The 15,430-nt window shown below is 30.8% G+C and overlaps 3 protein-coding genes across 8 annotated transcripts in view; 1 reads left to right on the top strand and 2 right to left on the bottom strand.

Moving 5' to 3' along the window:
* The window catches only part of LOC122634662 (voltage-dependent calcium channel gamma-7 subunit), a 32,420-nt gene extending 28,020 nt beyond the window's left edge, over nt 1-4,400 (bottom strand). For 3 of the 5 annotated variants that reach the window (XM_043823815.1, XM_043823811.1, XM_043823816.1), the window contains exon 1: nt 1,392-1,746. The gene's annotated coding sequence lies outside the window, so the exon portion shown is untranslated. Of the gene's footprint in view, nt 1-1,391; nt 1,747-4,046 lie in introns of those variants that run through there. The other 2 variants (XM_043823812.1, XM_043823813.1) reach the window with 2 other exon arrangements.
* Nucleotides 4,401-4,618: 218 nt separating this feature from the next.
* On the top strand, nt 4,619-10,787 carry LOC122634663 (protein SRC2-like). 2 transcript variants are annotated; one of them, XM_043823817.1, is made up of 5 exons: nt 4,619-4,774; nt 6,023-6,107; nt 7,341-7,469; nt 8,051-8,143; nt 9,996-10,787. In XM_043823817.1, exons 2-5 carry the CDS (start codon nt 6,026-6,028, stop codon nt 10,586-10,588), a joined length of 897 nt encoding a protein of 298 aa, XP_043679752.1. In that variant the 5' UTR covers nt 4,619-4,774; nt 6,023-6,025; the 3' UTR covers nt 10,589-10,787. The 2 variants fall into 2 exon arrangements, with proteins under 2 accessions (XP_043679752.1, XP_043679753.1); XM_043823818.1 differs by lacking the exon at nt 8,051-8,143.
* Nucleotides 10,788-12,505: 1,718 nt separating this feature from the next.
* Nucleotides 12,506-15,354, bottom strand: LOC122634658 (general transcription and DNA repair factor IIH helicase subunit XPB). Its single transcript, XM_043823805.1, has one exon. It carries the CDS (start codon nt 15,241-15,243, stop codon nt 12,847-12,849), a length of 2,397 nt encoding a protein of 798 aa, XP_043679740.1. The 5' UTR covers nt 15,244-15,354; the 3' UTR covers nt 12,506-12,846.
* Nucleotides 15,355-15,430: the final 76 nt, after the last annotated feature.

The raw sequence follows: 15,430 nt of genomic DNA, 5'->3' as shown, positions 1-15,430 counted from the left end.
TTCATATATATATATATATATATATATATATATATATATATATATGTATATGAATTTACTGATAATATATTTTCACTTATATATTTTATATTAAATTTAATTTCCAACAAAATTTATATTATCAATAATAATTATATCATTATAATTTATATAATATCATTCTTATGTATATATATATATATATATATATATATATATATATATATATATATAAAACTTAAAGGTTTATGTAACTTTAACAATAACTTATATATATGTTTGTATTGTATTATAAATAAATCTTTTTAGTTTGTATATAAAAAAAATCAAACAAACAATTAAAATCGAGAAAACTCTTCATTTGAATATGGATTTAATCCTATTAAAAATATACTTAGTTTACCTTTTTCTTATCCGATTTTAGTTGATTGGTATTTTCTTTTTTTTTTAATTATTAACACCGACATTATGTTAATGTTCTTCCATAATGATTTCTCGTAGAAATTACGTGTACGTGTGATCTTCGTTCTATCTAACATAAGTATCAACGACGATAACTCCGCACATTTTGTAAGTAATATGTACATATCTATGCAAATACATACCATTCACTAAATGGAAAAATGACGAGAATAAAAATATGAGATAATCCTCGAAATTGCTAGAGATAGATAGATTAGACGTCATTCCTAATATTACAAACTTATCTTTCATCTTCCTAACTTCCAACACAAAGGACGAACGAACCTGTTGTCCATGTATCAGACGAATTTCAATCTCATACAAACCCATACATATAACGTTAATTTTCATTTCCATCTTATTTAGTTTAGAAACACAAGCGACGATCACGCGTATTACCATAATCGAGTTTTCTCTGAAATTTGATAGTTATCTGATTTGTTACTTGTACCTATTACACATTCAACAATTTAGTTCAATACTGGTTCACCGATCTATTACATATATCACATTCTAGTATTTCGCAATAAATAAATATTGAGGCATTAACAAGGTTAATTATTTTGTATATCTCTAATGATTTCGTCTATTAGAAGAAAATTTAATCGCATTTTGATAAGGTATTAACGAGCAAACGAAGGACTTACAGATACGGGAGGCATCGGATATTACCATAATTTATCGTTATAACAAGCGCATGGAAACGGATTTAATATAAATTAAACATACGTTTTTATAAATTGCCGATAAACGCAAAAAAGGGTTTTTGATGTCGATATAACGTTCGAATTATCGTGACATCATTTAATGATATATCGAATAAAACGTAATTGTAATACGTAAATAATATGATATATATATAACGTATATAGATAAACGTATAAAGAACAATCTTCAATATTCGTGCACATACATATGTATAAAGAAAAGCTCTCAGAGTTTTTACATACCTGATGCACACCTGGACCATCCACGTTGACAGTCGGCGAAATCAAGATGCCACGTTAACTATTCACCCTTTCTTTCTTTCTTCCTTTCTGCTCTTTCTTCCTCTCCCTTTCTATTTTTCTTTTATACCTCTCTATTTTACCTCCGATCAGCACCAAGCGTCGTTTCGTTATGAGCACGCAGGTTTCGACAGGATTTGTATTACGTCGTTCTCATATCTCTTCTTAGAAACATGGCAAATAATAAAATATTTAATAACATAAACTCTCTCGAAGAATCCGAAGAAAAAAAAAAAGTAGAAGAAAAGGTACCTTCGTCGTTCTCTCGCAACAAGAAAGGAAAACAAAGGAAAAGAGACGGACAAAGAGAGAGAGAGAGAGAGAGAGAGAGAGAGAGAGAGAGAGAGAGAGAGAGAGAACAAAGTTGTATATTACGAAGATATAAAGAGCAAGAGAGACGAGAGAGATACGCGACCTTTGAATTCACTTGTATTCTTTAGAGGACAAGAGGAAACAAAATTCCTTATAAGAAGGAAGAGGAGAAGGAGGAAGAAGGAGACAAAAATAAAAACACGAGGATAAAGAACGGTGATGACTGATGACGATGTGAGAAAAAGAGATAGAGAGATAAGAGGTAGAGTGAAAATACGGAGAAAAGGACGAGAAGAAGGAGAAAGATGATAATGTAGTTCGTATTCGTCATCCACGAGAGGAAGTACGCGACTGAGGGGTAAGAAAATTCTACTAAAAGCGGTCGACGCCCGTTGTCGCACCACCGACTACGCGACTACGCAATCGGGGGCGCACTTAGACGCGCGCAGCTAGGCGCGCACCTAGGCGCGCACCTAAGCGCGCAGCTTGTGTACGCCGTGTAATATAGTATAGCATAGTATAGTATCTATAGGCCTACTAGAAAAGCGAACGAAGGGATGATGATGGTGGAACGAAAGGCTGCTGCATCCTACGAGAGAGAAGCGTCCTCTCTCGCGAGTTTACTTCTACTATAGTTAGCCCAACCTCTCGAGCTTCCGCGTCGTCTCGTAACCTGTCGATGTCGACTCGAACGCATCTTGCGCTACTTTGCGCAATCTCCACATCGAATAGACTACCGTCGAGAGCTTCGTGAGAGATCTCTGTCTATCTGTCTTTCTCTCTCTCAATTTCTCTGTCTATTTCTCTCTCTCTCTCTCTCTCTCTCTCTCTCTCTCTCTTTTCCTCTCTCTCTCTTTTCCTCTCTCTCTCTCTCTCTCTCTCTGAATCTCTCTTTTTCTCTCTCTTCCTCCTACTTAAAGATACTCCGCCGGCAAGAGGCACGTGCCCATCGAGAGTACTCGACTTTTCTACTCGCACAACGTAAGTACATATACATACTATACCGTGTGCTATCTATTTTTGTACACCCCCTTCCATCCCTTTTCTTTCCATCTTTCTTCCCTTATTCTTTTTTTTTCGTTTCTTCTTTCTTCTTTTTTTTTTCTTCATTTCTTTATCGTAGAGAAATTTTGTTCAGCGGCTTAATCCTTTAATATATTATAATAATCTTATAATATATAATATAAGATGTTGTTTTTAGGTTTATTAAAGATTTAATATTACTGTTTCTTTCCATGTAGAATGTTTAGCACGTTATTATCTCGTTAGTTATTTATTTTAGGCGTATATTTGTTTAATGATTTTTTTTAAAGATAATTGACTTGTAATATCTAATTAATTAAAGAAGATATATCAGGCTATTTTATAAAAAAAAAAATAAAATAAAAATCATTGTGTTTTATCTCTTACCAATTATGACAAAAAAATATACCAACTTATGACAAAAAGAAAGAAATCGAAAATAAAAATAAAAAATTAAAAATTAAAATTATACGAATGCGACTTGAAAGTTAAACATGGCGTTAAGACATTAATTTACCTCGTCTCCGAACCGAACGATTGAAATTAGGTTTGGAAATTGCATTTGGAACTGTAATAGCAAGAAACTAATTAAATTTATACGGTATATTAATTAGTTGTTTATTTATTTCAATAAAGCGAAATAGCGAACATCGATTTTGCAATCGTGATTTCATTATGCAAAACGTAAATTGAAAATAAATAGTTGTTTTAGAAATTCTACAAGTGGAAAATATATACGATAAACATAATTATCGATAAACAAGACGTTCAACTTCGCAAAATCAAAAATATATTTAAAAAAAAAACAAGCAGAAATGTAATTAGCACAATTAATCTGCAAAGTTAGTCCTCCATAAAAAATTATTAATCTTTTTTTTTCGATCGTATCGAATTTTTTCTCCGAAATCGTTTTCTACAAACGACTTTATTGCATGACTAATTGTGCAAACAAAAAATTAATAATACTCGGGCAATTATTAAGCAAAAATTGAGAAGATTCGACGTATTAGGAAGTTATTTATGACGATAATTATCGTGGCACAACTATCACGCAATGTAACTTATATCATTATGAATTAATTCAATTCATTCTTCAATTTAATCGAATTACGTGAGGCATACGTTAAAAGATCATTATCACAATGATTAAATATTAAATCCAAGCATATATCTTTAATAAGTTTTTCATTCTCGTATTTATATATATATAAAAAAAAAAAAAGGAAAGAAAGAAAGAAAGATAAAGAACGTTTTTACACTTACATGTCTTGCTGCTTACAAAATTACACGAAAAGCTACTTCATCAATGAACTGATTAATTAATACGCAGTAATAAACTATACACTCTTTTTTTTATCATCTTTCCTATTAAAAACAACGTGCATTGAACGAACTTATTCGCGATATTTATTATAAAAAATTATCGGTATTAATGATAACTTAGTGTACATATTTACATTATTTATAGAAAAAACTTTTATGATTAAACTTTGGACTGTAACTGTTCTATACTGAAAATGTCGTTATTTATGACGTAGTAGTTGAAATCTTCCTTTTTCATTCGAGGTTATATTCCGATCGTATCCAACTTCCGATTCCTTTCGCTTGACACTATGTCTGTCTCTTTCTTTCTCTCTCTATCTCACTTGCACGCGCTCCCAACGATCTCTCCCTTCTTTCCTCTCTATCCCCCTCTCTCCCCCCTCGCCCCTCCTTCTCATACCCACTCAATCGTCCCTTCCCTAACCTCTCCCCTCGCTGATTCCCTCTCTCTCCACTCTTCTACTTCCACGCGCTCCCCCCTTCTTTCTTTCTCTATCTACAGCTACGCACTACTAACGTTCTCTCCCTCTTACACACACTCATTCCATAGTACAACGTCATTCGCGACAACAAAACTGTTCCGAAATAAACTGCGACTGCAGTACTTCAGTGACCGTGAGAGTGTAGTGTTGTGACTACTTGGTTAGAAAGTATCCAGAAGAGAACAGGTAAGATTTGGTTATATTGATCGCATAAGTAAATAAACGTAGTTTTCTCGTATTAAAATATCTCGGCGTAGAAAGTCTAGCGGCGATAGAATTTCTACAAATATTTTCTTTCGATAACCATGTTCGCTGGCCGCATTATTGTAACGTGAATCTTCCATAAGGGATTCTTTTGTATGTGCGTGTTTCTCGAGATCGTTCAGAAAAAAGCACCTCGTGATTCTTCAATGTCACGAACATTTTTCTGATAGACGACGTGAGAAAAAATGAAATTAAAAAGCGTGGTCTGTGAAATAGTGCGAAGAAAGAAAAAAAGAAGTCGTAGAAAAGATGGGACTACGGAACGAAGAATAAGACGTGAAATAAACTTTTCACAAAAAAAGTGAGGTTAGATTCGATTATGTTGAAAGAGCAGTTACGAAATTTCGAGAATAGTTTTTAGAACGTCTACTTTACAAAATTATACTGCGCCAATCGAAAGTTTTGTAAGGTTAGTTTTACCTATCCTTCTCGTAAACACGAAATCTTCTCGTTACTTCGCGACGGCGCATAACATATTATAGAGAAACATTCTATACGTCGAATATGTTTAATCTTCGAAGAAAGGAGAAACATGTGTTCTCTTTTTTCTTTTTTTTTTTTTCTTCATTAAAAATCTCATCTCGTTAAGATTTTAACGATAATATATAAATACGTATGTGATTATTTCCGAAGAAATTTACAATTTATGATGAAATTTCTTGATTTTCTCAAAATTCCAATATCTACGAGTCATCTACATTTCATTAAAGTAATTCATAGACGCCATGTTTCTTTTAATTAAAGTAGAAACCGAGTTTCTCAGAAAAGGATTTTATATACGCATACATACACACATACATATATACACATAGCGTATATATTACTTTTCTCATATATTTGTAAGGACAAGAAAAAACGTTTACGTAGTTTATCTCAAATTTATCGTTAAAAAAAAAATCTATATTGTATTAAAAAATATCCCATGGAAATATCATAACTATGAAAAATACAAAAATTCAGAACGACGATCTTTAAACTTTATGTTGTTATAAACCGAATGTTTTTAAAAATAGGAAAAGGTCATATATATACACCAATATAAACATTATGTATGCTTATAAAACATACAAATACATAAACAACATTCTCACTGCGATTAAATAACAAACAGTACTTGTAATATTTCTTAGTAATAATATATATCATATTCTTTTGTTTTTCTTCTTTTAGAAAATGTTTAACGCACGAACTCTCAGTGCCGCATTAACGGCACTATTGGTCATTGTCGTCATACCGGATGTTTCATCATATTCAAGTAAGTATTCATTAAAATCTTATATTTAACGCTTCTGTATATTTCTTCGATGTATTCGTTACCGCGATTGTATTTTCCTTTCCTGCTGATATTGCGAACGACATAATAAAAAGAAAACCACTTTATCAAAGACATAAAGGTCAACGAGATTATAAAAGCGAAACCAAAGCAAACCGCAAAATAAAGTCGTTAGATACTACTATTCAAGTTCAACTTTCGTTCAATTCAAGAATTGATACAAGCTATAAAAAAAAAAAATAAAGTCTGTTGTACAATTATAAGAAAAGAAAAATAATAAATAAAATAACAAAGGTAATTATTTTAACGAGGTCGGCTCATTATTATGCTCTAAATAGTTAATATCTTAGAGGTTCAACATATATAAAATGTTCATTAATATAATCTATAACTATTGAAAAAAAAAACATATACATATAAAAAGAAACAAAGATTGTTAACTTAACAACGTTGACTCATTACAAAGTTCCAAATTTCTAGTACCTTTAAGATTCAGTATGCGTAGAATATGCATTAAAATAGAGTGCAATCCTATTGCATTAGTATCTGTACAATTTCTTTGTCTCGGTTTCTTTTCGAATTAACGTGAATACTCGTAAGAGATAGAAAATCGAATAGAATCTAACCGCGACCTTCCCTATATTTCTCTTGATAATTGAAAATCAATGGGGTTCTTAAGCAAGGACGCAACCAGGGTTGAAATGGAGTTACAATTATATCAACGGATAGGCGTGGCCAATTTATAGTCTCTCTAAAGATGCACAAAGATCATTATGGTAGTTTTATCCGAATGAATTTACGTACGGTAAATACAAAGGAGAGAAACGCGCGTAATTACAATTACGACCTTGAATCTCTTGATAGTTTATTTTTATTACAAATTGTATTCCCCTTAAAGGCGCTATTATATCGTCATTTGAGATATTTTCAAATGATCGTTTCAATGTACTTGCATATCGATGATTGAATGATCGTTCAACGTATACAATATATGCTTATGATTTATATTCTTTATCAATCGAATTTATTTATTTCGTAAATTATTCTAAATTATTATAATTACGTTAATAACATAATAGTCACGATATTTTTTGCTATATCTTTTGCACAAAAATAAATGAAATTGTTTTCATAACTTTTATAAAGAATTTTGTTACTTTCTTTATATCGACTGAGTAAATATTTATAACGCAAATATATATATTTTGATTGCAGAATATGGAAGAAGCTGCAAAGATATTGGATGTAGGAGTGATGAAGTCTGCGTGATGGCCGAGGATCCTTGCACGCAATACTCAAATCAATGTGGTCGTTATCCAACTTGCAAGAAAACGGATAACAGAGGTAAGCTGAAAATAAAATATATTTAAAATACCATTTAACGTTTTATTATATTTAATTGGTATTATAAAAATTAATTCAATAAAATTAACGTGTACAATAATCTTTTGAAACATATCGAATTTCTCTTTTTACACGTCGCTTTGAAAATTTAAAGTCTGAAATGTAATATATACATATCTGCGTAAAAAAGACAGATCTACGAAGTTTGTAATTATAGCCGATAATGATATTATATCTTTCATGAGAATTAATGACACTTGTGCATGATATTACATATGCATGAGATCGTGCGCATGTTTTAACTTTGTTAATGCGATCCTTCTGTCTCTTTCTCTCTATTTCTCTCTTTCTCTTTCTCTCCCTCTCTTTATGGAGTATCATTAACCTGGTAACTCATCTCCGTCAAAGTATGACAAACTTCTTTCGACATAATGCTTGCACTACGACCGGATAAATAACAATATATTCATCGATATTTATCGATAAAGCATGGGGGATCATAAAAAATTAATACTTCTCTGTATGATATTAAATGCTAATGTTACTTGAGAATTATTCCGCTTTATAATATTTCCCAACAGAAACCAGTTGTTCGAGTATCATTTGTAATGAAAATGATTACTGCAGAAGTGAAAACGGCGTACCTAAATGCGTAAGCAAGGTAGCATCAAACGGTGGGTACTAAAATGGCAAAACGATAAGTTTTTTATTTTATTAATATACCATCGAAATCACTAATCGAAAATCACTGAAGCGCATTAATATATGCTGATATATCGCACGATGATTTTAATCCTTTGCACTTTAAAATATATTGAAGGGTGAGATTTCTTGTGAAAATTAAAAAGTTCAAAATAAATAAATGATTATAAAATATGCTTATTAATATTATTCGTTTATTACCTTAATTTATCAAAGATTATAAATAAATTACTTAAAGTGCAAAGGATTTATTTTTAATGCCTGTTTTTTCCATTTTTTTTCTTTTTTTTTTTTTAAATTTCATTATCATTGTAAATCTAATTCTTCGTTTTAATGACTAAACATTTGTTTAGTGCGTTGACTCACGCTTATTTATGGGGAAAAAAAGCTGAAAATTTCAGACACCTATTTTTAATATTTTTATTATTAATTATGCACGCGCAGTTCCCTGTTCACATTTGTAGTATTTTTTTGTAGTAATTTTTTGGGAAAGAAAATAGGTACGATCGAGGTAGTTCACGTAAATAGCATTACGTTAATTATTTCTATACAATCTTCAATTAATGGTTATTTAATTCCGTAGTATATGCTTTTTTTTTGTAACTATAAATTAATGTAATTTTTTAGATACTGCAATTTTAAAGCTGGAAATCGAATCGAACCAAAATTATTATACTTTTGGTATGTAATGATTTTCGTTGCGAATAGCTTCATTTTTTGTATAAATTTTTAATCAACCCATCGAGCTGTTCAGACGGTAAAATGAATGGACATACATATATATATATTTTTTTAATTTTTTATGAAACATAAAAATTCAAAAAGGTTTTTGGATATCTTTCCTAAAGATCGTCTGTTATATATTTCAATATATCGAAAGCATGAGGAATTCCCTACGATCGTGCCTAAAAATCGTTCGAAATATTTAATAGAGCTTAAAAAAAAATATCGAAATAATAAAATAAAGCCACTATTTATTCAGTTAATATTTCCAAAATCTTTGATCAGTATTTTAAAAGAATAGCTAATATTAATAATAAAATGTCAATACGTAATATAAGCACGATCAATATTATATCGATCAATTCATGATGTAATAATTATTTATACTAACCACAATATTCATATATACTCATTAATTTTACAAGATATTTATTAATAATTAATAAAAATACTGATCAAATAAACAAAAATGATAAAATAGGGAACGTGTAAAGGACAAACAAATTAGTGGTATTGCACTTTTTCTCAACAATATTTAAACTTTGCATGTATGTGCATTTTCCTTGATATATTCCATTTTAACTCATAAATATCCTTTTAGCTGATCCGTTTAACCCTTCGAGCAGTACGAACGTACATTTATGTTTTGAATTATGCACCGATGTAGTACTGCCGTTAATTTACGTCTAGTCTTAATATTTTAACACATCTACTCATTTATATATACTTGCTGTATATAGTTCAATAGCACTACGAAAGCTCATTGCTCAAAGGATTAAAACGCCATAACGTGGTTTGTTAATAATTAAGAGTGGTATAGTTTGCACCAAAGCACGAATAAAATTTTAGTTACTATTTTTTGGAGAGCTTTCCAAGTACCAGAAGTAAATTTGAAAAATGTTCCCTCCCTCCTTTTTTCTTCTTAACATTACCACATAAAAATCAATTTATTTCGAATAATTTGAGAATGTAAAAGAGGCGTGTTTTACGTTGCGTGTTGTTTAAAAGCGATATATTATTAAGTTGAAATTTACTACAGGTACTTAGAAAATATCCCGTATAGAAGCGAGAAAAACGAACGAAAGAAAGAGTAATTTTCAGGATTCGAATCGGCTGGTGTCGATATTGTGAATGGTCAACACGTCAGCAGTAGCGACAGTAATAAACATACGAATACCAACACGAATCCGTACGCTAACGCAAATGCACCACCAGCGCCCGTTGATCCTGTACCCGGGGGAAATGGTTATCATCAAGTAAACTCTGGTACCAATCTAGGTTACCCTTCTTATCCAAGCAATGTAGGCTCTTCGAATAACAACAATGGTTATCCACCATATCCGTCAACGAATCGGGGAAATAACCCACAAACTGATAACCTTGGTTATCCGCCGTATCCAACTATGAACAGGATGCCGCAACCTGGTCAAGGATATCCTGGTCAAGGTTATCCCCCATATCCAGGACAATCTGGATATCCGCAAACAGGCTATCCGCAACAACAGTATCCGAACGGTCAACGATATCCAGTAGGACAATATCCTGGTTATCAGAATTATCCGAATCAGAACCATCGTGGATATGCCTACAATTCGAATTCTGTATATCGTAAAAGTGGTAGCGTCGGACAGTCTGCATCTTTAACGACCATTTGCTTGATTAGCTTAGCCTTGATATTTGTTAATCGGTCGTGATTATAAAAGATATTTACTTTTTTTTTTCTTATTATTAAACGGTGCATTGCTATCCTCTATTCAAAAATAAATTCATATAACGTTCTAAGCGTATTTTATAAAACATATTTATACGCGAAAATCATTTCGCATGAATTTTGAACGGATTTATTTCCTTTTAATATTTCTAATAAATTATGAAGTTTGATTAAGAGCGAAATAGTTTTCAAAGTTTCTACATAAATGCAACATGTACCTGACTACGTATGATTATTTTTATCTTAGAAATTTGCTGTATAGTTTAATTTATATACCATGACAATTTCAATGTGCAACTTTTACAAATGTAGTCGTAATGTCTACCGTCCAATTGCTTTATTAAATGATTGCTGACTATGCAATGCACGGTGCCTTCGTTGTGACTCACATATTTATATGTATATGTATACGTTCGTGCGAAAACTATTTATATGTATATACGTAGATCATCAATACTCGTATACATATAATGGTTGGTAAATTACATTCAATTATATATATATATATATATATATGTATATATATATATATATATATATATATACATACACACATATACATATACATATAATAAAATGTACTCTAATAATAATTAAAATAATATTCTTGTAGCAATTGTTAATATTTAGTAATAATGAATCTATTTTTAATGATATTTATTATGATTATTCTATACAAAGCACATGTGTCTTTTAAGTAATTCTTTAAAGACGTGTATAAAAATGAAGTATTAATATAACAAATTTTATCTGCTTTGCTTATAATTTCATCTTGTATATTGCTGCATTTCTCTACATTTTAAAATTATTATATAATTATATATATATATATAATTCTTTATTCTAATATTAATTTAACTTATATAATTTATGATAGCATACACATAAATAAAGAACAAATTTAGAATTGCCCAATATCGATCTTAAGTAAGATGTATTCATCTGGATTGGATAAATCCTTGATTTGACCTGAACAAAACATTAACACCATCCTTGTGAATGTAAAAAACATAAAACAGGGTATATTTACTTTATATTACATCAACAGCATGCAGTTTTAACTAACTGTAACCAAACAATTATTTTTTAATTTAACATAAAAATATCAATCGTTTTTAAAGATTTTCTAGAAAGCAGTTAATTATTTTTGACTTGATAGTTAACTATATTATTTTTGACATGTTTTAACATAACAATAAATTTGTTGATTATCGATCTACAATTTGACAGTATCATATCCAATACCACCAACACCACCACCAAGAGCATATGGACCTGGCAGATCATCCGGACGTTCTGGATCCAGAAATACTATCGGTGATAATTCTATCTGGAATCGATTGTTTGGAGATGATCGTAATCGTGGATCTAATGGCCGTCCGACTGGCAGATCTAATTCTCAACGCACAAGAGATGATTATTATAATACTCATGCTTCCACTGATAATCATGGCAATAGAATTTGGACCTTCTCTGGTTAAGATATAATTCCTCAACTAAAACAATTTCTTCTTTCTTACATTCTTATATTGTTTTTTTCAGTTATAAAAGAGCATATTATTTTCTCTATAAATATTGCTCTAATTTCTTTCGCTTTATCAGGAACATGCAATATATATTATACATACACACATACATATATATATATATATATATCTTATTTTAAATGCAATCATATTTACTCAATATATTATTCATAAATAGTACCAACAAAAATTAAGTATATCCATTAAGTACCTATAATGAAAAATAAAAACTTTTCATTCCTATATACTATTTTTAAATATTATTATACACAATTTTTTCTGTTAACTTGAAACTTAGTTTTCTTTAACTGTAACAAAATTTCATAAAAGGAATTATCTTTTAAATTTTATTTATATATAAATACTCGATTCAGAATGATTATCTATAATAATTTATTTGATTTACAACATTTTACACGTGTAATTCACATAAAACTATAAATTAATTATCATATACTAAAGTACAGTATAAAGAGGAACTTTTAGTATGTATGAAAAATATAGTCTATTAATCTTACATCTTTTAAAAGTTACATTTGATTTATTTAAAACTATGCATGTAGATTGTAAAATCCTAAATGATATAATACAACATGCTTCATAGTTTTTATTTACCTTTTTTCCCTAACAATTCCTAGAATTCACAAATATATGATATTATTATGCAATTATAATATCAGTACACAATAAAACTACTAAATTCTACTATAAGCTCTTAAGTTCTGAATTTTTTAAATAGCGGATGTTTATTAGCTGTTGAAGAACTTGGGGCTTTTTTATATTCATAATAAACAGCATCATCTGCTCCTGATAATGATGTCATATTTCCTGCTTTCGTTGTAACTGATCGTATACCTTCCCCAGGTATTCTTTCTTCATCTGCATCCATATCGCTGGCTGTAAGGACTTGTTGCAACAACTGACCTTGTTCTTCTCGTACGCTATACATTAAATCTGGCTCATCGTCCATACCTGCCAACTTAGTAATGACTTTATAAGCATAGCCTTGATTAACAAGAAATCTTTGACGTTTTCTTGAATAATTCATTTCCATAGTATCTTGTGATACTAATGTATAAAAGAAGGCATTATATTCTTCTGCAATTGCGCCTTTTTTAGCTCTTAATATACGGCCCAATCGTTGAGCTTCTTGACGTCGGGAACCGCCATGTGAAGAAATCTGAATTAGTACATTTGCTTCTGGTAAGTCGAAAGAAGTATCAGCTACTTTACTAACAAATATTGTATTCACTTTTGTATTAAATTTAAAATTTTGCAGTATCTGTATACGTTCGTTTTGACTAGTTGGTCCATAAATATAGGGTTTATTCATTTTAATAGCATAATGTTTTAATGCAAATACATTGTCTGAGAAGACAATTGTTTTATCACCACGTCTTTCGTGGTATCTAATTAAATATTGACAACTTCTAAACTTATTTGGATTCATTACGTACAATAACAGTTTCCTATTTGTTTTACATCCAAGATATTCCCTATAAAACTCAGGGGTCATAGGGCACCATACTTCAGCACATTGCACTCTGGCAATGAATCCCCGTTTTTGTAGTTCTAACCAATTGGCTTCATATAATTTTGGGCCAATTAAAAAATTGAGATCTGCGATTTTATCATCTTCTCGCAATAATGTAGCTGTTAATCCTAATTTACAATGAGATTGTACAATTGTTAACACTCTTCTGAACATCTTGGCAGGAATTGTATGTACTTCATCTAAAACCATAATTCCCCATTCCTGTTCTTGAAGCCATCGCATAGTTTGCTCAGCTTCCCAAGAACGTTTCTGTGTATGTGTTATCATAGAATATGTAGTGATTAAAATGCCACAACCCATAGGCTTATCTTTTGCTTCACTAGTAAATCGACAAATCATAGAATCATCAGCAGTAGACCACATCTTAAATTGCTGCTTCCATTGTTCTACAGATACTCCAGAATTACAAAGTACCAAAGCACGCTTTCGTACTGTACAACAAGCTGTTACACCTACTAAACTTTTTCCTGCGCCACATGGCAGTACTATCACACCTGATCTAGCACGTCCATTGCCAAACATTTTACGTAAACTTTTTTCTTGATAAGGCCTCAAAACTGCAGATGGTTTTAAATCAATATTTATATCAGGATTTACATTGTCATTGCGGAAATCATATTCTGCTAATAATGGATATTCCAACTCTATACATCTTTTTTGTATAACTTCAATTTTTTCTTGATTTACTTCAAAACTGACAGTTTTTAATTCTTGTTCTTCTTCTTCATCTTCATCTTCTTTATCAATTTTTTCATAAAATGTAGTTATATCTTCTGGAATAGCAGCCGTTTCTGATGGTGTTTGATCAACTTTAGTTTCTGGAGCAGCTTGCTTAGCGGTAACTGCTTGAGCACTTGGTAATGGTTTTGCACCAAATCTTATATTCTTTGCTTTGTTTTGAATATTTGTTGTGACTTCATCCTTTTCTAAATCATCCACATTTTTTCTTAATCTACATTGCTGTATAACAGGATCCTTCAGAAGTGTTTGTAATACTTCTGGAAATGGAGATTCCACAAAATATTTATTACGTTTTAGTACAAGCTTTACTTTGCCATACGATAATGTACATAACTTTATAAATTCTATAATACCATTAGGTATACTAGTTTTACTCAATCTTTTTAAATATTCTATTATATCATGAGTTTGAAGACCTACACTAACAGCAGCATACAACGAATATGCCGTTAATTTATATTCGTGAATATGTTCTGGTCGACAAACAGGTTCCGATATTGCTATCAAGAAGTCGTGGGCATGTTTATATACCGGTGAAAATGATTCAAGAAAAATATGTCCATTAGGTGCTACCCATAATGGTCTAGATTCACAGTCAGATTTTAGCGTCATTTGTGAACGATAATCTTTTGCACCGAATTCATCTTCTAATACAGCTTCATCTTGTTTTTCTATATCAGTTTTGGCAGCGTCTGGAATACCCTCTGTTTCTACAACATCAGTAGAATCATCATCCATGCATTCTTCATGGTCTTCTTTTCTTTTTTTCCATTTGCCTCTGTCATTATCTTTTTTAAAACGTTTTGGTGGTGGCATTCTTTAAAAAATCCAAATTCCAACAGACACCAACAAGAAGAAAACCAAACAGAACTGACCTCACTAACTGATCTGCAATAAATCTATCGAGTCAAATCAGAATTTAAAAAGGCTGTTTTACAGATAAACATTGAAGACACTAGCGCCTTCGTATAGTGAGTTGCTTATACTGCCCTCTTTCGTCGGA

This window comes from Vespula pensylvanica, chromosome 15 (genome assembly GCF_014466175.1).
Source record: "Vespula pensylvanica isolate Volc-1 chromosome 15, ASM1446617v1, whole genome shotgun sequence".
Lineage (NCBI taxonomy): Eukaryota > Metazoa > Arthropoda > Insecta > Hymenoptera > Vespidae > Vespula > Vespula pensylvanica.
The sequence above is the reverse complement of the archived record's forward strand: the minus strand, read 5'-3'. Positions and strand labels throughout refer to the sequence as shown.